The following is a 25,999-nucleotide window of genomic DNA, read 5'->3' as shown; positions in this document are numbered from 1 at the left end:
TGGAATGTGGGGAGAGACATGTCAAGTAGACCCAACAACAGACTGTTTCAGTAATCCAGTCAGGTAATGAGGACTTGTACCAGAGTCGGTGGCAGTGTCAGAGAAAAAAAGGAGCATATTTGAGATAATAGTTTAGGTATGGGTTGTGAGAGGTAGTGAGGAGTCAAGGATACTATCCTTGGTTGTGAGCCTGAGATCCTGGGAGAATTTTGCCCTCTGTGATAATAAGGAAGATAGGAGAAGGGGAGGTTTATTTGGGGAAAATGCTGAGTTGAGTTTTGGACATATTGAGTTTGATTTCACTGGACGGATCCTATTTGAGATTTCTGAAAAGGCAGTAGGAGATGCAAGATTGGAGGTGAAAAGAGGGTTGGGGCAGGATAGATAAGCTTAAAAATTATTTATTTATCTTTTATTTAAAAATTTTTTTCCGTGGTTATATGATTCACATTTTCTCTCTCCCCTCATCCCTCCTTCCTTCCAGAGTTGACAAGCAATTCCACTGGGTTATACATATATATTATCACTTGAACCCATTTCCATATTGTTCATTTTGTAAAAGAGTAATCCTTTAAAACCAAAACTCCAAATCACATACTCTTATAAACAAGTGATAAATCACATGTTTTCTTCTGCATTTCTACTCCCACAGTTCTTTCTCTAGAAGTGAATAGCATTCTTTCTTATAAGTCCCACAGAATTATCCTGGATCATTGCATTGCTATTAGTAGCAAAGTCTTATCACATTTGATTGTCCCACAATGTTATAGTTTCTGTGTATAATGTTCTCCTGGTTCTGCTTATTTCACTGTGCATTAGTTCATGTAGGTCTTACAGTTGTTATAGAAGTCCGTCGATTCATCATTCGTTATAGCACAATAGTATTCCATCACTAACATGTACCAAAGTTGTTCACCCATTCAGTCCCCAGTTGAGGGATACTCCCATATTTTCTAATTTTCCGCCACTACAAAAAGCACAGCTATAAATATTTTTGTACAAACAGGTCCTTGCCCAGTTTTTTTTTTTAATCTCTTTGGGATATAAACTCAGTAGTGGTATTGATGGATCAAAGCGCACACATTCTTTTAAAGCCCTTTGGGAATGTTCTCATCTAAAATGGTTAGATCAGTTCACAACTGCACCAGTAATGCATTAGTGCCTCAACTTTGCCACATCATCTCCAACATTTATTATTTTCCTTTACTGTCATATTGGCCATTCTTCTAGATGCAAGGAGGTACCTCAGAGTTGTTTTGATTTGCATTTCTCTAATCAGGAGGGATTTAGAATATTTTTTCATATGATTATTGATAGTTTTGATTTCTTCATCTGAAAACTGCCTATTCATATCCTTTGACCATTTGTCAGTTGGGGAATGATTTGATTTCTTAGATATTTGACTTAGTTCTTTGTATGCTTGAGAAATTAGACCTTTTCAGAGAATTTTGTTATAAATTTTTTTTCTCAGTTTGTTGCTTCTCTTCTAATTTTGGTTCCATTGGTTTTGTTTGTACAGAAACTTTTCAATTTAATGTAATCAAAATTATTCATTTTATATCTTGTAATGTTATCTATTGCTTGGTCCTAAGTTCTTTCCTTTTCCATAGATCTGACAGGTATACTATTCCATGTTCACCTAATTTACTTATAATATCACTCTTTATATTTAAATCATATACCAATTTTGAATTTATCTTGGCATAGGGTGTGAGATATTGATCTAAATCTAATTTCTCCCACACTGTTTTCCAACTTTCCCAGTGGTTTGGGTTTATGGAACACAAGATTGCTGAGGTTATTTACCCCAGTCTATTCCATTGATTGACCCTTCTATCTTATAGCCATTACCATATTGTTTTGATGATCATTGCTTTATAGTATAATTTAAGATCTGGTACTGCTAGGCCACCATCCTTCACACTTTCTTTCATTAGTTAGTTCCCTTGATATTCTTGATCTTTTCTTCTTCCAAATGAATCTTATTATTTTTTCTAATTCTATAAAATAGATTTTTTGGTAGTTTGATAGGTGTGGCACTTGAATAATTCAATTAATTTAGATAGAATTGTCTTTTTGATTATATTATCTTGTCCTACCCATGAGCAATTATTGTTTTTCTAATTGTTCAGATTTAATTTTATTTGTATGAAAAGTGTTTTGTAATTCCTGTGTTTGTCTTGGCAGATTCCCAAATATTTTATTTTGTCTAGAGTGAAATGGAATTTCTTTTTCTGACTATTGCTGCTGATTTTTATTGGAAATATATAGAAATGCTGATGATTTATGTGGGTTTATTTTATATCCTGCAACTTTGCTAAAGTTCTTATTTATTTCAGCTAGCTTTTGGGATGATTTTCTAAGTGTACCATCATATCATCTGCAAAGAGTAGTTTAGTCTCCTCATTGCTTATTTTGATACCTTTAATTTCTTTTTTCCTCTGATTGCTACTGCTAGTGTTTCTAGTAAAATGTTAAATAATAGAGGTGATAATGGGTATCCTTGATTCTCTCCTGATCTTATTGGGAAGGCTAATATTTGCTTTGCAGATGGTACTTGTTAATGGTTTTAAATAAATATTACTTATTATTTTGAGGAGAGACCCTTTTATTCCAATAATTTCAAGTGTTTTCAATAGGAAGGGATTTTGTATTTTGTCAGTTTTTTTTAATCTATTGAAATAATCATGTGATTTCTATTGGTTTGATTATTGATATGATCAATTATGTGATTGGTATTCCTAATATTGAACCATCCTTCCATCCCTGGTATAAATATCACCTGGTCCTGGTGAATAATCCTTTGTCTTGCCCCTGGACTTGCCACTGGAAGGTTCTGGAAGAGATAGTGAGCTAGATGGCAAAGTTAAATAAGTTGCCAGGCCTGGATTTGGGAGGACCTGGGTCTGCTTGCAGACACTTGCTAACTGTGTGATCCTGGGCAAGGCACTTAACAACATTTGCCTAGTTTTTGCCCTTCTGTCATAAAGTTGTTTCTAAGACAGAAAGTAAAAGTTTAAAAAGGGAGAGTTAGAGGGAAGGGCTCACAACTCTTTTGTAATTCTGCCTCACTTAAATTCAATTCATATACAAATCAAGACATTACCCCATTATGTTATTGGTCCTCTTAGAAAACAGGATCTGGGAACATGGTAGAGTAGGATGTGAGATTTCTTTGCTCTCATAATTCCCCCACAATCAAAAGTAACTCCACAGAATCAATGCTAAAAGCATTAAAAAACATTGAGTCAGGAATGAAGGAGAGTAGCCAAATCCAACTTGGGAGAAAAGTCTCTGACCTCCTTGGCCTTATTATTTACCTGAGAGTACAAAAACTGAAGAATCAGCAAGTCTCAAACCTAAGGGCAGGGAAGGCAGGCAGGCTCACTTTGCATCCCAGTGGCAGGATATCATTGGAGTCAATAGGCAGTGAACCCCTGAGAGCAGCTGTGTGGGCTACTGCCTTGGCTCCAGATATCCCTACTTGCCCACAGCTTAGGATTGACTTGTGAACAGGGAAAGGCTTTGGGGGCGCAGGCATCTGAGCAGATGTTGGCTTTGTTCTAGGCTGTAGCTTTGGGAGAGGAGGAATGAAGAAGGAGCATACACCAGTGAGTGCAGTTACTGAGGGTTTGTGGTCATCCAAAAGAGAGTGGAGCCCCTTGCTGCTGTTCCAGGGAGGAGAAGCTGTCAGCAACAAAACTATCAAGTTGAGGGGCTCTAGTTGGAACACCTGAAACTGGGGTTTGAGCTATAGGGAACAGGGATAGCACCTGGCCCTGAATTATAGAAATTCGTAGAAGGAGGGTCCAGGAAATAGCAAACATAAAAAAATTCTGAAACCCAAGGTATCATTCACCCACGCTCTAGTAAGAACCCAACTCCAAGCATAAAGCTGACAAAGCTGACAATTAAGCCTATTGGTTTGGCTGCTTAAATTAAATAAAAAAAAAAGTAAGCCAAGGAAAAAGAACTCAATTATATATAGTTATTACAGGGAAAGAGAAGGTTTGGGTTCAAATTCAGAGGACAGTTATAACACCTTCTAAAACCGCAAAAAAAAAGTCAAATGAACATAAACAAAAAAGTTATTGGAAGAGCTTAAAAAAGACTTCAAATGCCAAATGAGAGAGGCTGAGGAAAAACTAGAAAAAAATCTAGAGCAATGCAAGAAAATTATGAAGGAATGATCACACAATTGGGAAAAAATCCAGAAAGTCAAAGAAGGTAATAACTCATTAAAAGTGTCAATTGGACAAGGGGAGAAGCTAATGGTTTCCTGAGGCAATAAGAAATAACAAAGCAAAATCAAAAGAATGAAATAATAAAAGAGAATACAAACATCTGATTACAAAACAACTGACCTAGAAAATCAATCGAGGAGTGATAATATAAGAATTGTCATACTACAAGAAAGTTATGGTAAAAAAAAGTTTAGATATGATACTCCAAGAATTCATTAAGGAAAATTTCTGGAAGTTCTAGAATGAGAGGGTAAAATAGAAATGGAAAGACTTCACCAATCACTACTGCAAAGGATCATCACTACTAAGTTACATAACTCCCAGGTGAAGGAGAAAATACTGCATTTCAAATACTATAGAGCTACTGTCAGAATAATATAAGACTTAACATCATCAATATTAGAAGAATGAGGGACATGGAACACAATATTTGAAGAGCAAAGAAGCTGGGTTTACATCTAAGTAGAAAATACAAGAATCATGAAAGAAATCATACGAAAGATCAATCATAAGGAATCCCAAAAGGTCAAATTGTTTATTTCTTATAAAGGAAAATGTTATCTGTAACCTTTAAGGATGACATCATTTCTTGGGTACATATCAAGAAAGAGAAGGGCAAGGTGAGGGTAAGGGAGGGTCTTTCAGGATAGATTAAGGGAGGGATTTTAATAAGCAGTGTGGGAATAAGGAAATGACCTTTGGAATTTTGACTAGAATAAGAATGAGAAGGTAAGGAGTAAAGAATAAGGGAAGGATCCTTAGAAGGGTAGCTTGTTTTAGAACTAGGAGTACAAAGGGAAAGGATAAGGTAGGGGTTCTAAAAAGAGTCACAAATTGGAGAGGTAGTAGATAGAAGAAATTGGATTTATGAGGAGTGATGACAAAAGGAGAAGGACAGAAGGACAAACATCGAGGAAAAATAGAATGGAGTGAATACACAACTAGTAATTATAACTTTGATTGCAGATGGGATGAATTCACCCATAAAACAGAAACAAATAACAGAATGGATCAAAAACGGAAACCAGAGAACATGCTATTTACAAGAAATAAACTTAAAAATGAGGGAAACTCATAGAGTAAAAACAAAGGACTAAGATAGAATATACTATATATGCCTCAACTGATACCAAAAAAGCAAGGGCAATAATCATGTTCTCTGTTAAAGTGAAAGCTAAAATAAGATAAGATCAAAAGAGATAAAAAGGGAAACTGTTATGTTAAGTGGTACTATAAATAATGAAGTATTATCAATATTAAATCTATATGCACCAAATGTATTAGCATCCAGTTTTTTAAAAAGGAAAACCTAAATCAGTTATAGATGGAAATAAATAACAAAACAGTAATAGTGAGGAATTTCAATTTTCCCTTCTCAGAATGAGATAAATCTAACAAAAAGTAAGTAAGAAGAAAGCCAAGGAGATGAATAGAATCTTAGATCAGTTAAATATGATAAATCTCTGAACGGCATAGAAAAATATACCTTCTTAGTGGTACATGGTAACTTTACAAAAATTACAAAAAACATTATAGTCAAATTAAGAAAAGCAGAAATATTAAATATCCATTTCAAACCATAATGCAATAAGAATTGCATAATAATAAAGGACTATGGAAACACAAAGTAAAAATTAAAGACTAAAAAAACTTAAAGAATGAATGGGTTAAAGAACAAATCATAGAAACAACAAGTAATTTCATTAAAGAGAATGGTAGTGATGAGACAGCATATCAAAACCTGTGGGCTACAGCAAAAGTAGTAATTAGAGGAAATTTTATGTATCTGAGTGCTTATATTAATAAAATAGAGAACAGATCAATGAATTGGTAATGCATTTTAAAAAACTAGAAAAAGAACAAATGAAAAATCTCCATCTAAACACCAAACTAGAAATCCTGAAAATTAAAAACAAGATCAGTAACATTGATTGTAAGAAAATCATTGAATTAATAAATCTAGATGTTGATTTTATGAAAAAAATCAACAAAATAAACAAACTATGGTTAATATTGTTTTTAAAAAAGAGAAGAAAACCAAATCACTAACATGAAAGATGAAAGGGTGAATATATTATCAATGAAGATGGAAAATAAAGCAATTGTTAGGATTTATTTTAATTAATTATATGCCAGGTTTAACAATGTAAGTGAAATAGAAGAATATTTATAAAAATATAAACTACCCAAACTATCAGAGGAAGAAATAGAATATCTAAATAACACTATTTTAGAAAAAAAAAATTCAAGTAGGTCATAAATGAATTTCCTAAAAAAAAAAAAAAAAAAAAAGCATCAGGATTAGATGGATTCACAAGTGAATTCTAACTAACATTTAAAGATTAGCTGATTCTGATAGGAAAGGAATTATTTGAAATAATAGTTAATGAAGAAGTTTAACAAATTGCTGTTATGAAACAAATTTTATGCTAATACCTAAGCGAGGAAGAGCAAAGAGAAAGAAAATTACAGACCATTTTCATTAATGAATATGGATGCAAAAAAACCTAAATAAAATACTAGTTAGGAGACTAAACAATATACCACAAAGATTGTACATTGTGACCAAACAGGATTTATACTAGGAATGTAAGGATGGTTTAATATAAGGAAAACCATCAACATGAAGAAATATATTAATAATAAAAATCATATTATTATATAAATAGATGCAGAAAAAGCTGTTGATAAAATGTAATATCCATTTCCATTAAAAACACTGGAAAGTATGGGTATAAATGGATTTTTTTCTTAAAATGATACAAAGCCTCTACCTAAAACCATCAGTATGCATTATTTGTAATGGGGATTATATGTAATGGGGATAAAGAAGCCTTCCAAATAAGTTTAGGAAAGAAACAAGGATGCCCATTATCACCAATATTATTTAACATAGTATTAGAAATGCTAGTAATAGCAATATGAGAAGAAAAAGAAATTGAAGGAATCAGAATGGGCAAAGGGATGATAAAAAAATCCCTTTTTGCAGATGATATGATGGTATATGTGGAAAATCCTAGAGATTCAACTAAAAATTATTTGAAAGTATCAATAGTTTTATTAAGGTAGTAGGATATAAAACAAACCCACAGAAATCATCAACATTTTAATATGTTACTAAGAGTTCTACAAGAAGAGATAGAGATACTCCATTTAAAATAATCACAAATAGAATAAATACATGGGACTATACTTGCGAAAACAAATCTAGGCACTGCACAAACATAAATATAGATCACTTTTTATACAAATAAAGTCAGATCTAAATAACTGGAGAAATATTCATTGTTCATGAATGCACAATTAAAATGACAATTCTTCCAAAACTAATCTACTTATTCAATGCCATCCCAATTAAATTACCAACAAATTATCCTATTGACCTAGAAAAAATAACAACAAAATTCATTTGGAACAATAAAAGATCAAGAATATTAAAAGACAATAAAAAATTATAAAGAGAGGAAATTTATCAGTATCAGACTTTAAACTATTATAAAGCAGTAATTATCAAATTTATCCAGTAAGAATTTGAAAAGCATGTCAGTGGAACTGAACAGACATACAACAGTTTGTATCAGAAGATTATAGTAGCTTGTATTTGAGAAAAGTATAGATCCAGGCTGTTGGGATAAGAAATAACTATTTGGTCAGAATTGCTGGGACAGCTAGAAAGTAGTTCGACAAAAACTAGGTATAAACCAATATCTTATACCATTCACCAAGATAAGATCAAAATGGATACATGATCTAGACACAAAAGGAAATATAAGGTAACTGGATGGTTAGGAAACGTATTACCTATCAGACTTATGGAAAGGGGAAGAATTTATGAGTAAACAAGATGGAGAGCATTATGAGATATAAATAATAATTTTGAAAAGTTTTATACAGATAAAACAAATGTTGCCAAGATAAGAAGGAAAGCAGAAAATTGGGGGGAAATTTTCATAGACAGTTTCTCAGGTATATAGCTCATATCTAAAATTTATAACAATAAGAGCCATCATCCCTCAGTTGACAAATGGGCAAAAGATATGAGCAGTTTTCAGAGGAAGAAATCAAAGTCATATATAGGCATATTAAAAATTGCTCTAAATCACTACTGATTAGAGAACTGCAAACCAAAACAATTCTGAGGTATTGTCTCACTCTCGTCAATAAAGACAAAATGACAAATGCTAGAGAAGATGTTGAAAAATGGGGACATTAATATACTTGGTAGAAATGTAAATGATCTGCTTTGGAGAGCAATTTGGAATCACACCCAGAAAATTATAAAACTTAGACCTAGTAATGTCATTGCAGGATCTCTTTCCCAGGGAAATCGGAGAAAAAGGAAAAGAACCTCTATGTTTCAAAAGATTTTTAGCCACTCTCTTTGTAGTGGCAAAGAACTGGAAATTGATGCGATGCCCATCAATTGGGGAATTGCTAGGTAAATTGTAGTTTATGATTGTGATGGAACACTACTGTGCTTTAAGAGAAATGACGAGAAGGCATTTTTTTTAACTTGGAAAGAACTACATGAGATGAAGAGTAACGCAAGTAGAGCCAAGAGAACATCATATACATCTATAGATTTAATATTGGAAGAATAACTTGTAATTGTTCACCCTCCAGAAAATGAACTGAAAATGGAAACATGAAAGACATAATCTAAATGTGTGTATCTGTGATGATGTTTATGGTGCAAGTAGGGGAGGTAGGGGCTGAGATACTGGAAATAAATTCTATTAAAAAAATAAGTATACTTAGATTTTTAAAAAAGCACCAAAATATGGTCGGTGTGATAACCATGTACCTCCCACCTCCTCAAAGGGGAAGGGAAGTGTTTCCTCATAACTCTTCATTTGAGTACTTCTTGATATCTATAATACTTTTGATTTTGGGGGTATCTAAGTTCTTCCATTTACATTGTTTTAGTTACTGTGTACATGGTTTTCTTGGCTCTGCTTATTTCACTTTGTATCAGTTCATACAGATCTTTTTATGCTTCTCAATGCTTTCTATACTTCTTCCTTATGGCATAGTAATATTTCTTTACATTTATTTTTACAGTTTGTTTACCCATTCCCTAGTTGATGGGCTTACAAATAATTATCTTATGAAAAGTTCTGCTACAAAAAAACAACAAACAAGTTTCTCTCAAAAGAGAGTAAGCATGGAAATGAGTAAGGGAGTTGGAGTCAATTTCAGATGCCCTGAATCTTAATATAAAAATTCTATTTGTCAATGAAAAAGAAAAAGAAAAGAAAAGATGAATAACTGTAGTAATGCACAGAACCTGGAATATAATAGGCACTTATATCTCCCTCTCTGTCCTTCAGAGATTTGCTCTTGGACCTGTAGCTGATTAACCAAGGCAGGAAGTTTAGAAAGCTAGCTGTGGAACCCTGAGAAGTAGATAACTATTTCCTTCCCTAGTTTCCTCATTTGTAACAAGATAATAACATCTACCTCCAAGGATTGTGTTTTTTTTTTTTTAAGGCAAAATGAGAGAATATTTGTAAAGTGCTTTATAAACCTTAAAGTATTACATAAATGTTGGTTCTTATTATTTTTCTTCTTCCTTCTTTCTGAAGGAAGCCCTGTAGACTTACTCCTTTTTCCCTTCCTTTTCCTAAGGGCATCAAACAGTACAAAACTATCCTAAGGTTCTCTGCCTTTCTTATTTAACTTTTTCTGTAACCCTTGAGGATATTAGAGTTCTGTGAGAATACTTTCTCCCCAATATAATGTAAATACTCCTTCATAATTTCGACCTTTCGGGTGGACCAGGGATATTAACCTTTCTGCTTTCTTTGACTAATGTGTTTGCTTTTCAAAATTTTCCACAGCACTAGCCTTTTTAATCAGAATTTTTTGAAGTCCTCTATTTCTATAAAGCTCCATTTCTTTCTCTTGGCCTCCCAAATTCTTTAAGCACTAGATATTTTCAACAAAAAGCTAGGTCATAATTTGTACTGAGAGATGGAGCAAAATATGGTAGTTTGTCATTGAAAAGTAAAAAAGAGAAAATTAAGGTATGATAATAATACATTCAGTGATTCAAATCCAGATAGTTTATATACTAAGGCCTTGAGCTAAATTGGTAAGTCTACACCTTGAATCAGTGGATTTAGAGCAATATGGGATTGTGTGGCCTTTGTGAACATGGGATTAACTCTCCCCTGCCCATTTTTAGATTTAATCACTAGAAGTATATACACCCCACTTATCCTTAAGTGGGGGAAGTCTGTGACTCGTGTGTGATAGTGGGTGAAGAATCAAAATTGACTGACTGTACCCCTGGGCAGTCCTAAGCAAAACTTTAGATGCAATTGGTCCAGGTAAAGTGGGAGGAAGGCTCAGGAAGCAAGGAAAAGAATGATCTTTAAAAGTGGCAAGAACTTCTTGTGAGAAAGGTCTTTTGCCTTCAAATTGACTCTGGAGGAGTTCTGGCTGAGAACCTCGGACTGCTTTTCTGTTTTCTCTTAGAACTACCATGTGGGTGAGTGAAAAAGACTGACTCCTTTCCCTGGCTTGTTCTGGAGGTACTAACCTCCAGAGAGGTCCCTTGTCTTGGAGGAGGCCTGGTGGCTAAGAGGAGGCCTCTTAAGCCCTGCCTGGTTCAGACCAGACCAGAGTAAATATCTTACTCTCTCTGATTTTCTTACTTTCACTCTTTCTCCTTTTATAAATAAACTACCATAAAAAAGTCATTTGGAATTGAGTAATATTTCCTGGAGACCACACTCTTATAAATTTAGTCCAGACCTTTTATTTTTATCCCTTACATTCTGGCCCTAATGCCTTAGAGGTAACCAATTTACTTCTACAACATCTTTTAGAAATAACACCAAAAAAAGATATCATTTGTCATAGGGGATTGGAATGCTAAAGTAGGAAACCAGAAAATAATTGAAATGACAAATTGTCAAGGGATATGAATAGGTAGTTTTCAGATGAAGAAATCAAAACTATCAATAATTATATGAAAAAAGTTCCTCATGATTAGAGAAATGCAAATCAAAGCAACTCTGAGGTACGTACGGTCTTATACCTAGCAGAGTGACCAATATGACAGTAAAGGAAAATGATGAATGTTGGAGGGGATGTGGCAAAATTAGGACACTAATGCATTGCTGATGGAGTTGTGAGTTGATTCAACCATTCTGGACTTTTTGGAAGACAATTTAGAATTATACCCAGAGGGATTCAAAAGAATGTATGCCCTTTGATCCAGCAATACCACTACTGGATTTATATCCCTAAGAGATAAAAAAAAAAAAGCCAAAAACTGGGCAAGGAGCTGTTTGTACAAAAATATTTATAACTTTGCTTTTTGTGATGACAAAAAATTGGAAAATGAGGGAGTATCCCTGGAATGGGGAATGGCTGAACAAATGTATCATGGTATTGGAATACTCTTGTGCTATAAGGAATGATGAGCTGCATGATTTCTATAAGAACTAGAATGACCTACGTGAACTGATGTCAGTGTAATAAGCAGAACCAGGAGAACATTACACACAGTAATTGAAATATTGTGGAATGATCCAATGTGATAGACTTTGTTACTAATAGAAATACAGTGATCCAGGACAATTCTGAAGCACTTATAAAAAAGAATGCTATCTACATCAAGAGAAAGAACTGTGGGAGTAGAAATCCAGAAGAAAACACACGATTTATCACTTGTTTATATGGGTATATGCTTTGAGGTTTTGGTTTTAAAAGATTTGTCTATTACAAAAATGAATAATAATGGAAATAGGATTTGAGTGATAATATATGTATAACCCAGTGAAATTGCTTGTCAGCTTCAGAAGAGGGGAGGAAAGAGGGGAGTGAGACAAGAAGAATCATGTAACCATGGGGGAAAAATAATTGGAATAGACAAGATTGATCTTGAAGTACAGAATGAAGCAGGGCAGAGAATAATACAATTTTTTTTCATGATAATTCACAGGTTAGAGCTGAAAAGGCCATTCTACTCATGGATATCACTAGATGTTCAGTATCAAAATCAGATTCATTATATACTATGTAAGAAAAGATGGAGAAGCTCTGTACAGTCAGTTACAACAAGCTGATTATCATTTGGATCATGAGCTTTTTATTGCAAAATTCAGATCCAATTTGAAGAAAGTAGGGGAAACCATTAGACCATGTAGGTATGACCTGAATAATATCCCTGATGAATTTGAAGTGGATGGGTTGAAAAGATCTAAGGAAATTTATCCTTCCCTCCTTTTCTGGGGCCATGCAGGTGACCTCATCTCCTGTTAACTCCTTGTACCTCGTGTGAGCCTGAACTTGACCCAGAGGCTAGGAGCCAGGATGTTATAAAAAGGGCTAATGAGGAAGTTCATGTTCTCTCTGTCTCTGGCATTCTGCCAAGGAACTTCCGTGCTGGGGGTGCAACTGGAGGAGACATGGAAAATTAGATTAGGGCCCTTTTTCTATCTCTCTCTCTCATCTTCCACCTATCCAAGTAATTTTAATTAATTTTATTAAAATATAAGGACTACATTCCTATTTTAGTCTAACAGTTTATAAAATACCTGAAGAACAGTGGAAAGAGGTTTGGTTTAAAATTGGAGAAGGAATAATGCAAAGCCCGTGTATTGATTGTCACTTTGTTTATTTAACTTATATGCAAATTTCGTGATGTGAAACATCGGGCTGGATGAATTAAAAGCCGGAATTAAGGTTGCCAGGAGAAATATCAATAATATCAGATAGACGCAATATCATTTTGATAGCAGAAAGTGAAGAATTAAAAATTTTTTTGATGAATATGAAAGAGAAAAAGTGTAAAAGCTGGCTTAAAACTTAACATTAAAAAAAACTAAGATCTTGGTAAGTGGTCCCATCACTTCCTGGCAAATAGAGGGAAAAGAAATACAAGCAATTCCAGATTTTATATTCTTGGGCTCAAAGATCACTGCAGACAGCAACTATAGTAGAAATTAAAAGGTACTTGTTCTTTGGAAGGAAAGCCATGGCAAATCTAGACAGTATACTTAAAAAGCAGAAATACTTTGCTGACAAAGATCCATGTAGTCAAAGTATGGTTTTTCTAGTAGCAATGTACGGCTCTGAGAGTTAGACTATGAGGAAAGATGAGTACTGCAGAATTGATACCTTACAATTGTGGTGCTAGAGAAGACATTTGAGAGTCCTTTGGACAGCAAGCAGATCAAATAGGTCAATAATTAAAGAAATTAGTTCAGATTGTTCACTGGAAGCTCAAATACTGAAGCTAAATTTTAAATATTTTGATTGCATAACAAAAATACAGGGCAGGACTTATTGGAGAAGACTCCGATATTAGGAAAGTTTGAAGACAAAAGAAGAAAGGGACAGTAGAGGGTGAAACTGTCATGGAAACATGAACTTGGATAGACTTTAAGAGATGGTGGAGGATAGGAGGACCTGGTGTGCTATGGTCCAGAGGGGTCATAAAGAGTTGGACAGGACTAACAACAATCCATTTCATTTCCTACTATGGCTCTCTCCTGGATTTCCAGGAAGGAATCTTATTTTCCTATAGGATCACATAAATCCTGGAGTCCTCACTTCCTCAGTACTCTGTACTACAGTTTCCTGCTTCAGATTGGCAAGGGTGGTGGTTAGCTGGGCCAAAAACACCTCTCAGATCCCCCATTTAAAGGAGGTCACCCAGGTCAGAGAATTTGTTTCCCATCAGCTATGTTCCTCTTGATTTTATCATTCCTACCCTTCTTCTTCTGCCCTGCCCTTCTCCCTTAGCTTCTTTTTTATGCATTATTCACCCTTTTTAGATGGGGAGATCCTTGAAGGCTGGGGCTGTCTTTTTGTCTTTCTTTGTATCTTTAGTACTTGGCATGGTGTTTCACTTGTAATGAATGTTTATTGACTTACTGACCTCCTCCCACCCCCATTTAAGATGAGAAAACGGAGGCTTGGAGGGTTTAGAATTTGTCTAACATAATAACTAATTACTATGATTTGAACATGACTCCTCTGATTTCATATATAGTGCCAATTCTACAAATCTGATTGATTTATTGATTTATTTTTATTAATAATTGAGCATGTTACACATGTAGTAGGGTAATCCTTCCCTTTAAACTTGTTTGGAGTTATATTAGATATGTAAGCCCAATATTATGATGATAGTAATGGCATATATTTGCAAAGTGCTTTGTAGTCCTCAGTGCACCTTCAACATTACTTGATCTTTTCCATTTAATGACAAAACTTTATCAGTTAGGTAATATTATACACATATATGAAAATATACAAATTATTATATATTGGTAGTGGCATAATGTATGTACATAGTTAGTAGTACTGTGTGGGATGAAATTGTGTATTATTCTTCAATATACATTGATTAATATTAGTAATCAAAGATTGACAACTTCCTATAGGAAACTAGTGAAAGTTAGGTGCCCTTTACTAGGGAGATATCAATCTCTCCTTATGAAGAACAGAGAAAACTGCCTCACCAAGCAACTTTATACATTCCTTTTTCTTTCAAAAAGGTGGCTAAGAGATATCCCTTCCCCCTCTTTCTGGAAGAAGTTTGGGTGTCCAATTCCTATGAGAGAAATCTCAAAACTTACAAATTATAACCTTGACTACATATAGCCTGAATGTTGCTACCCAAGAAATACTGTAACAAAATTTGACTCAACTGAGAAATTGCAAACCTAAAGGAGTATTCCCATACTCTTGAAAGCATTGGAGAATAGAGGACAAGATAAAGAAATATAGCCATTTTATGTTACATTCAGAAGCATTGGAAAAGATTAAGGAGGATAGAGGAAGGGGGAATAGAAGATGAGAAATTATTAAGGAGGAAAGAAGATAGAACAAGATAAAGAAATATAATATACAGATGATGGGAAGAAGGAGATAGCATTGTGTTGGATCCCTATAAATTCTTGAGTAAATTTGAACATAAATGTCCACTGCTTCTGAGAGATCTCTCCAGATGTGTTCCGTCACTCTGTGCCCCCTCTTTTATTCCCCTCCTCCCCAAATAAAGCCACATGAGCTCTGCCAGCATCTTATCAAGTCTCCTGTCTGCTCATTAAAGTGATTCTGGAGGTATGAACCTCCCCAGAATTCCACACCACACAGATGGGGGCTCATCTGGGATTTTAGAATGATAGGGGTGCCTCAGTTTGCCCATCTGGGCAAATTTGAGTCCTTCTATGTGCTTCTAAAAAACCCTGTGAGCAAGAGAGCAGACAGGGAATGACAGATACAAGAAAAGAGACCGGAGCCAACACTTCTAATGGGGAGACAATTCATTTTGCTTGAGTATGAACAGCAAACCTGAGTGGGGGAGGTGTCCTTTCTCTAAGCTTGTGGGTGAATGGATGCGGCTTGAATAGCTGACTGGCAGAGTCCAGGAGACTTTTTAAGACCAAGCAAAGTGAGTGGGAGTCCTTATAACAATTCTGTGTCTCCACAAGGTGAACTGCCAAGAATGGGATGAAGCTTGTTTGTGTGTGTGTAGCTTCAGAGACAGAGATGGAAAAAGAGAAAGGGAATTTCTAACTAGGGAAGTTTGAAGATGAAAGTAGAATGATAAGGCAAGGTGGGATAATGGAATAAGTTGTGCTTCCAAAGGGATAGGGAGCCAGCAACTGAAAAGTAAAAACTCTTTTTGAAGACAAGCCGAAAAAAACAGCAAGAGATAGGGCAGTCTTAGGCAGACTGCCAAGTTAAGCTGTGCCTGAAGAAAAAAGTAAGATTAGAAATTTCAAGACAGAAACATGGGACAAAAAGCATCAGCCCAGAGGAAAAAGAAGTCCACAATAGAGCACATGGATCCCTACAAGAGAGAAGTGAACACAATTCCTAGGGATAGAACTTTAGGATCTAGACCTGAAAGCTTGGAAAAATTCCCCTCGAAATAAACACTTTTTTAGAATGTTGTTTACAGGGGCAGGTCTGGAGATTGACACACAGACCCATACCCAATGGTCAAAATTTGAATCCAATGATTATACAGTTTGTGAGAATCTAAATTCAACTGCTAAGGAGAAAGCATATTCTCCATTGAAGCAGCCAGAGAGAATCTAGTGGCAAGAGAAAGGGCAGAAGAAAACAGCATTAACTGTAATGGTTACTGTAGCAGAGAAGGAAAAGAAATCACAGGAAGAGATAGAGAAGACTTGGGATCCATTAGAGTCTCTCCTTCCCCTGTGTCTGATTCCCCCTGCTCCCCAATTTGCCACCTGCTCTTCCTTTGCTGGTATTGGCATTGCAAATAGAACCAGAGTTAGTATTAGTACCTCCTGTGGCACTGATAGTTCCATCAGCTCCTCCACTGCCAACAGCCAAAGCAGAAGCAGAGGCAGCAGATACTCCTCTGCTAGATTTCTATGAACATGTAAACAGAGAAGTTAAGAGGTTATTAGAAGACCAGATGAATTTTCCTTTGGGGGGAACATGCTAAGCATTATCCACTAAGAGAAGTTCCAGTAGAATAGGGGCCAAGATATGTTAGCACCTCTCTCAGTGCCTCTGAGATTCGGAAATTTAAGAGAGAAATGAAAGACCTACTGGAAGACCCATTCGGGCTACCAGAGCAATATAACCAATTTCTGGGATCAAGTATATATACATGGACTGAAGTGATGTCAGTTTTGTACCACCTCTTTTCAAAGGAGGAAAGAGATAAGATTAGGCATGCTGCTATAAGGATCTGGAACCATGAGCATTCCATAGTCCCAAGTGAACTGAGGAGTGAGCAGAAATACCCCCTTCAGAATCCTAACTGGGACCATAACAACACAACTGATCAGGGAAACCTGAGGGATCTTGGGAAAATGATAATTTAGGGGATAAGGACAGCAGTACCTCAAAGTCAGAATGTGTACTTGAAAGTTTTTTTTTTTAAACCCTTAACTTCTGTGTGTTTTGACTTATAGGTGGAAGAATGGTAAGGGTAGGCAATAGGGGTCAAGTGACTTGCCCAGGATAACATAGCTGGGAAGTGTCTGAGGCCAGATTTGAACCCAGGACTTCCTGTCTCTAGGTCTGGCTCTCAATCCACAGAGCTACCCAGCTGCCCCCTCAGTGTAGGTTTCTGCAGGCATCTTTCTCCAAAAAAAGACTGACTGAATCTTCCTGAAAGAAACTTCTTTACTAGACTCTGTGAATGAAGTTTTGCTTCTGGCCCTCTGACTCTTGGCTGAGGGTTAATTAGATCTACCTGGATTAATTAGAGAATTGTAGTAAATTACCTACTGGGTTAGATTCTTATTTCTTTATTTCCTCTTTCTCTTCTTAATTGTAAATAAATGTCCATAAAAATCAAATTTTGAATTGAGATTATTCTTAATGGAGGATTGATAATAGTTCAATCCTCTGGCGACCATCTTTTAATATATTGAACCCCAAAAACCCCTTTTTTGACCTTACACTACCCAAGAAATATTGTAACAAAATTTGACTCAACTGAGAAATTGTAAACCTAAGGAATATTCCCATACTGTTGAAAACATTGGCGAATAGAGGATAGGACAAGATAAAGAAATATAGCATTTTATTTTACATTCAGGAGTGTTGGAAAAGATTAAGGAGGTTAGAAGAAGGAGTATAGAGCATGAGAAATTACTAAGGAGGAAAGAAGATAGAACAAGATAAAGAAATATAACATACAGATGATGGGAAGAAGGAGGTAGCATTGTGTTGGATCCCTATAAATTCTGAGTAAATTTGAACATAAATGTCTACTGCTTCTGAGAGGTCTCTCCAGACAGTGCTCCCTCACCTATGCTCCTCTCTTTTTTCCCCCTCCTTAATAAAGCCACATGAGCTCTGCCAGCATTTTATCAAGTCCCCTGACTGTTCATTAGAGTGATTCTTGGGGTACAAGCCTCCACAAAATTCTGCCCCACACAATACTATAGCATAGTACACATATAATAAAATATATTTGTGTAGCTATATTTAGGAAATTATGGGTTAGCAAGATTGTGAGGCAATAGAGGGCACAGCTTTAATTTGAAATTAAATTAATACTTTCCATTGTGCCATGATGACTATTGTTTTACCTTAATTTAAATTTTACATTTAAGAATGAAACATAACAAAAATATTTATTTATCTTTTTTACTCCTCAAAAAGTACTTTGGATTTTTCTAAATATTTTATAAAAATAAGTTTATGATTTTTCATAATTGTATATGTCCTTATAAATTAAAACATTTTTCTTTTTATAGATATTGTAGATACGAGTGAATTGAAAAATTTTTTTGAGACCAACTATTCTCAGATATATTTCATCTTCTATGAAAATTTCATAACACTGGAAAATAATTTAAAATTAAAAGGTAAGCTTTTTCTATCAAATTTTGTCATGTTTTAAAATCTACTCAGTTGTAATGGGGATTTTTAGTCAAATGTTAAAAAAATACAACCATTTAGCCATTGTTTTAGTCTTATGCCTTCCTACGCATTTTTTGGAATCTGATTGAAAAAAGAATAATAGCTGTTGCCCTTACATTTTGTAGATATTAATAAATAACGAAATAACTAAAGTATAGATAACCAGGGAAAATGCGTGGAAAATGAGTTGTAAGGGCCACACTAAATATTGGTCCTCAACAATCATTCAGAATTGGAATTCAGAGCTGGAAAAAAATTTTTGTGATTGTTTTAATTTAACTCCTTTAGGCTAGGCATAGGGAAACTGTAGTTTTCGCAAGTTAAATATTGACATGTTTTCCCTAAGATATATATGAAAGGACTATTATCCAGGTCTCTACTCACTGGGGTGTGTGTGTGTGTGTGTGTGTGTGTGTGTGTGTGTGTGTGTGTGTGTGTGTGTGTGTGTGTGTGTTTTCTGTCTGTCTTAAGGATTGTAGTTGTAAGACTGGCAGCTAGGTGACACAGTATATAGAACATAGTATTTGGCTTTGAGTCAGGAAGACTTCTCTTTCAAGCCTTAGACATGTACTGTTTTGTTACTTGACTGTTTGCCTCAGTTCCTCATCTGTAAAATGTACTAGAGAAGGAAATGACAAACCACTAATATCTCTGCCAAGAAAAACCAAAAATGGGGTCACAAAGAGTTGTTCATGACTGAAACAACTAAATAGCTACCAAATCTCAAGACAAATGGGCTATATATGAGTACAGCTGTTCAACAAAGAGTAGATGCTGTTAATGATAGAATTTAATTTTGTAATTTCATTTATAGATGACTTTGTTATTATTAGTAACTGCCACTAAATTCTTATTCTCAAGCTTCATTTTTATGTGAAAGTGTTTCTGGGTTCTGAAGAACCCAGGCTTTGTTTGGCACTGGAGTGTGTAGTGTGGCCCAACTAATCTTGAATGACTTTAAGTATAAGGCCATTGTTGTGCATTTTGCCTTTCTAAGTAAGCATTTGAGCTTAAGCCTCCCTGCTTAGTTTAAAGAGTTGGCTAGTAGTTGATAGATTCCATTCCTCCCCCCCCGCCCCCCTCACATCAGTACATGAATAAGCTATTATTTTTTGGGAGGAAATGATAATCCTCATTAGTAGAGTGTGTACTCTAAGATATTCACACTAAGATATTCTTTAGGTATTGAATTAAATAGTATGAAAAACTATGTGTTCCATTCCATGAACTGTCTATTATCATAAAAACAAATTTTGATTCCAGGTAACTTCCAGAGGCTAGCTCACAAAGATTTCTATTTTTAATTTCTGTCAGGTTTGTGTTCATTGGGCTTAGAAATGGATTGTACTATGGGAACAATTTTTAATAATGTAAAATATGCACAATTTCTTGGCATAACATAACATCCTGGGATTTACACTAATCACTTGGTTTTTTTTACTAGTTTTTTAGATTGCAAGCACTTTGAGATTTCATTTAGCAATAGGTATAGATGTAGTATTTTATGTAAATACTTTTTTTAGGTAAATTGATACAGATACTTTAGATTTTAATTATTTAGTTTGCATCTAGCTTCTCAGACTTCATCTTCTGATTCCATAGAAATGTGTAGAAGGAAAGTACAATGTGATTTTGGCCCCAAATAACAAATAACAATAATTAAAACTATATATCAAGGGTTCTTAATCTTTCATGTGACATGTTGTATCCCTTTGGCAATTTGGTGGGACTTATGTTTTTTAAATTCACAAAACAAAATACAAAAAATGGAAACTGTATCTTGAAGTGTAGTTATCAAAACATATGTCCCCCAAAACAGTTTATAGACCATACATTAAGAACTCTTGCTCTTCATATATAAAACCTATTTTCTAAAAACCCTTCCCTTCCCTCTCAGAATCAATACAGTGTATTGGTTTCAAGGCAAAAGAACAGTAAGGGCTAGGCAGTGGGAGTTAAGTGACTTGCCTGGGGTCAAACATTTAGGAAATGTCTGCGGTCAGTCAGATCTGAACCCAGGATCTCCCATCTCTAAGCCTATTTCTCAATCCATTGAGCTACATAGCTGCCTCCCAAAACCTATTCTAGAAAGAGTGACTGTTTTTCTTCTTTGTAAAATATATAATTGCTCACTAGCCTGGATTGGGATAGGATCAATAAAAGCAATTTGTGATTTTGAACTTTCTCATTTTAGTAAAGTCAGTGTTAAGAATGGGGAAATGTAAAACGGAGAATCATCTAATATTCTGGATAAATATTCTTCAGTTATTGATTTCTAAATTTTTCTCATAATTTAGAAATCAATAACTGAAGAACAAATGCCATCAGTCTTTCTTTTAAAATGACTGTCCACTTATGAGAAAGAATGCTATCCACATCCAAAGAAAGAACTGTGGGAGTAGAAACACAGAAGAAAAACATTTGCTTGGTCACATGGTTTGTTGGGGATAGGATTGGGGATGTATACTCTAAATCAGTGGTTCCCAAACTTTTTTGGCCTACCGTCCCCTTTCCAGAGAAAATATTACTTAGTGCCCCTGTAAATTAATTTTTTAAAAATGTTAATAGCAATTAATAGGAAAGATAAATGCACCTGTGGCCATCACCGCTCCCCTGGATCGCTGCAGCACCCACCGGGGGGGGGGTGGCACCCACTTTGGGAACCACTGCTATAAATTATCACTCCATTGCAAACATTAATAATATGGAAATAGGTCTTGATGAATGATACATGTAAAACCCAGTAGAATTGCTTGTTGACTACGGGAGTGGGGAGGGAGAAAGGGAGAGAAAGAACATGAATCATGTCACCATGGGAAAAAGATTCTTAATGAATTAATTGAAAAATTAATAAAATGACTCCATTAGGTTTTAAGAATTGGCACAATAGAATTATTTTTTTTCTGTGTTCCAGGAAATAATAAGTCACAAAGGGAGGAGCTGGACTCAATCCTCTTTCTTTTTGAAGTAAGTGGGTTTTTTTCTTTGCATTCTCAACTTTTAAAATACCTGAAACTAGCATTTCTAGTTTTTAGCCTGTTAATTCAAACTAAAGACAGTGATAAATAGTTAAATAGCAATATATTATTTATATGTCACAACAGAAAAGAAACTTAGTCCCATAAATGTGTACTGATAATTATTTTAAAATTTCCTTATAGTCTTCTTATTTTTACCATTTCCTTATTTTAGTACATTTACTTAGATTTCAATGGAAATATATACGTAAAATAAAATTTTAAACACTTAACCATTTCAATTGAAGTTTTTCCTCCCGTTTTAATTAGTAAGAGTCCTCTAAGGACTCTATTAAGATGTGTTAAATCTTTGCAAGTTTATACTTAGGATGAGAACGATGTTTAAGTACATTTATACTTTAAATCCATTAAATCCATTTTTGCCTTGACAAGTAAACAGATCTTTAATGTATTTGACTTAAGTTTTTTCAAAGTCATAATGTTCAGCACTGATGTGTAATTAATACTAACAGATGGTATCAGTAGTATAACTTGAAAACCTTGTTGGCTATTTTAAAAAACACTTACTATCTGTCTTAGGATTAACACTTTGTTTTGGTTCCAAGGCAGAAGGGTGCTGAGGGCTAGTCAGTGGGAGTTAAATGACATAGCTAGGAAATGTCTGAGGCTAGAGTTGAACCCAGAACCTCATACCTCTATACCTGGCTCTCATTCCACTGAGCCCCCTAACTGCCTTCTTGTTGCCTTTTTTTTACACTACAAATACCTTAATATTGATATTTTGACAACAAAAAATATTATTTAAGGAAATTTAGTTTAGGTGAAGTACTAGTAAAAAGTTAGACATATATAGTAGCCTAAAAAGTTCTTACTTTTGAGATTAATGTGGATTTTATACTGGTGTAAGACTATTTCTTGTCACTAAAAGCAGTTGAATGGAATAGAATTAAAAGAGTGGGAAGATAAATCTTCTATGTGGTTGAGTATATATGGAGAGCTTTGGGTTTCTATATGCAGTTGTTCTTCATACTGTTCCCTAGTTAAGACACAAAATCACAAGGAGTCAGATTTGGAAGGGACTTGGAGCCATGAATAGATTTCTCTGGGTATCCATGAAATTAGATGGGAAAAAAATATACATCTTTATTTTCACTAACCTCTAAATGAAATTTAACATTTCTTCCAATCATTTAAAAATACTATTCTGAGAGAGGGTCCATAGGGTTCATCAGAGTTCCAAACAGATCTACAACCTGGAAAGGGTGAGCCTCCCCTTGGTGACTCAGTGGATAGAGTCCATAGGCTGGAGTCAGGAAGACTTGAGTTCAAGTCTAGCCTCAGCCACTTACTAGCTGTGTGGCCCTGGGCAAGTCATTTAACCTCTGTTTATAACTACCTGGAGTTTTTGCCAAGAAAACCTCAGGGACAGTATTGGTGTGCTGTGGGTCCATGAGTTCAGGAAGACCTGGACATGACTGACTGACTCAATAACAACAACAAACTACAACTTCCCTCCCCCAATGCCAAAATGAGTATTTTTTTCGCCCACTACATTACAACAAACTCTTAAGTTGTTGAGAGTAGGTTAACAGAGCTTGGATTTTTATGAATCATAACAATGTTTTTAAGGTAAATAGAACAAGGAGACAAAAAGGTAGTTGTGGTTCCTAAATGGAAGGAGAGTAGATTCTTTTTTTGGGAAAAAAAGCGTATAAGGTTACTTTTACCATTCATTAAAAAACAACAAGGAATATAATTTAATGGAATATTTAGTTATTTCATATTGTAATATGTAAGATTTAAATTAAATCAATAACTCCAAGTTCTTATTTTTCATAAAGTTTATTAATAATCACTTAAAGTAGAGGAAATAAAAAAATAGTACAAAGCCTACTTTTCTACCCTAAGAATGACCACATATATAGACTCTTTTGTTCAACCGCCACAACCGTGTTCAGAGAAGGAGAGAGAGAGAGACAGACAGACAGACAAACTATATCCTCCTTCTCCCTGCATGCCCGTGTGTTCACGTAGTATTTGCATGCAAATGGCATTGCTGGGTAGAAGAGTCTTGGTGAGTAAATTCTATCTATACAATCCCCCTGTGATTACATTGGGAGGTGAGCATATGGAAATCTCCCAGATTTACATGCCTTGTCTCCCCAATGAATCATTACAAATAACCAGTTTATATCTCTAAAGATCTCTTGCTAAAGGTGCATATAATATTGCACTTTCTAAGAGGAAATTACAATAATTTGAGGATAAGAGGGAAACAAAAGAGAAAAAGAGTAAAACCAATGATTGCTAGACACATTGACATAAAGCCAATTAGGGGGCAATCCCCTTTATCATAAGAATTTACATTCAAAATAAATGCATTCAACTCACCACAGTTCAATTCACTATATCTCAAAGCTCATTCTGGATCTTTTGATGCATTGTGTAGTTTCTGTAGGCTTCCCCATGGTGCCTTCTCCAAATAGTTTTCTTTCTTGTTTCAGGAAGTAAGTGAGCTTCTTTTACTGAAATTACTCTCAAACAAAAAAAACATATTTTTTAATCTTGAATTTATTGAAAATATACAGTCCTCCCCTGAGGAGGGTGTTGACCAACACCTGAATCAACTCAGGATACATGCCTGAATTATGGGGTACATAAATCAACTGTCAAAAGAAAATTCAAAAACATAAAAAATAAAATAAAATGAAAGAGAAAATTAAATTTTTGGGAAAATAATCTCAAAATCTCTGCATATAAAATTCTAAGGAAGCAAGAATAACCTTATAACAGGTCCTTGAATCAGGGCCCAATTAAAGTGAAATTTGTCCCACAAGCTTATAGGACAATTGTAGCAATTATACACTTGCTCAATCAGCAGCCAGGACTACAGAAACTTGCCATACTATGAAGGAGAGAAAAGGGACTAGATTTTGAAGTAAAAGGAAGTATCATTCCCAGCTCTGATTTTAACTTTACTCTTAGAGAGAGGGGAGTCAAAATGGCAGCCAAACTGAGATATTTGTTGGAAACCTGGCACAAGAGGATCCTGCATCTAATATTGTCAAGCAGCCACTTTCTTGAACCCCAAAACAAGTCCTCTGTCTTGGTGCAGACTCTCATAAATCCCACTGGTATTGGTTGGTCTCCTTGACCTTGTGCTTCTTGGTACTGTACAATGGCTCTTTTGTGGTTCCTTCTTTCTGAAATCAGACACAATTATTAATCAAAGTCTCATGATATTTAACAATCAATGCCAGGTTTCTATAGTCTAAAGCTTTTGGGTATGCATTGATATTAGGGTTAATCAATATTTTAAACTTAGTGCAAAATCAAAAAGCCAAAATACTGGTTACATGTACTTCAAGCACAAAAAATAAGAGAAGAAAATTCAAATATCCTATTGCACATTAGGGGAAAAACAATAAAATTAAAAAAATAAAAAATTCATAGTTCACATTCCATGACAATGTGTCAGCCAAGCAGAGGCATAACACAAAGGTTTATCACTCAAAAATGAGATTTATTTCCTTTTAACTTGGCCATGATCCACAGTATGAGTGTACATAATTTTTTTTACCAGGTAACAGCTTTTTTTTAAAGTAGTACAACAGCTAATGCGCATTCTAAGAAGTACCAAAATCCCCCAAATCATAAGAGCTCATTAAATTTTTTAAAGGTTATTGATACAGGTTATAACCAGTTTGATGGAGTCCATTGATCATCAACTCTGTGAAAATTAACAAAGCCAGAAAGGAACAAAAGGCTATTTACACAACATGTGATCTCAATGGATCTGGTGACAAACCTAGTATCCATAAGGACCTATCACTATGCCACGGAAAGGGTTTGTCCAACTAGACTATGGACTATTTTTTTTTTTTGAAACCCTTAACTTCTGTGTATTGACTTATAGGTGGAAGAGTGGTAAGGGTAGGCAATGGGGTCAAGTGACTTGCCCAGGGTCACACAGCTGGGAAGTGTCTGAGGCCGGATTTGAACCTAGGACCTCCCATCTCTAGGCCTGGCTCTCAATCCACTGAGCTACCCAGTTGCCCCTGACTATGGACTATTATAATGGTATTTTATCCAGTCCAGGCATAGGACAGTACAAATAAAGACAGTGTAACAGAACACAATAGTCAAAACACAGTAACTGACGACATAGTGTAATGGAATATTTTAGATTAGATCAATATGTGAACATAAAAGCCAACCTGAATTTTAACACAATCAGGAAATATAATAAACATGACAGTATACAATCACTCACTGTCTGTAGAAGGTACCCTCTTTATATGTGAGTAATGAATCCAAGAGTCCTTTCCTCCAATTTTGATAGGTGTTGTAGTGGTTAACAGGACTTGGAACAGACCTTCCCAGGCAGACTGAGTT

The 25,999-nt window shown here is 35.0% G+C and overlaps 1 protein-coding gene across 2 annotated transcripts in view; it reads left to right on the top strand.

The window, feature by feature from the left end:
* RALGAPA2 (Ral GTPase activating protein catalytic subunit alpha 2) overlaps positions 1-25,999 on the top strand; it is a 477,726-nt gene that overhangs the window by 46,361 nt on the left and 405,366 nt on the right. For both annotated transcript variants that reach the window (XM_044663434.1, XM_044663433.1), the window contains exons 2-3: positions 18,461-18,571; positions 21,541-21,593. In XM_044663434.1, the coding sequence (XP_044519369.1) occupies positions 18,461-18,571; positions 21,541-21,593 (164 nt within the window). The remainder of the gene's footprint in view (positions 1-18,460; positions 18,572-21,540; positions 21,594-25,999) is intronic.

The sequence above is a fragment of the Gracilinanus agilis genome, chromosome 2 (assembly GCF_016433145.1).
Source record: "Gracilinanus agilis isolate LMUSP501 chromosome 2, AgileGrace, whole genome shotgun sequence".
Lineage (NCBI taxonomy): Eukaryota > Metazoa > Chordata > Mammalia > Didelphimorphia > Didelphidae > Gracilinanus > Gracilinanus agilis.
The sequence above is the reverse complement of the archived record's forward strand: the minus strand, read 5'-3'. Positions and strand labels throughout refer to the sequence as shown.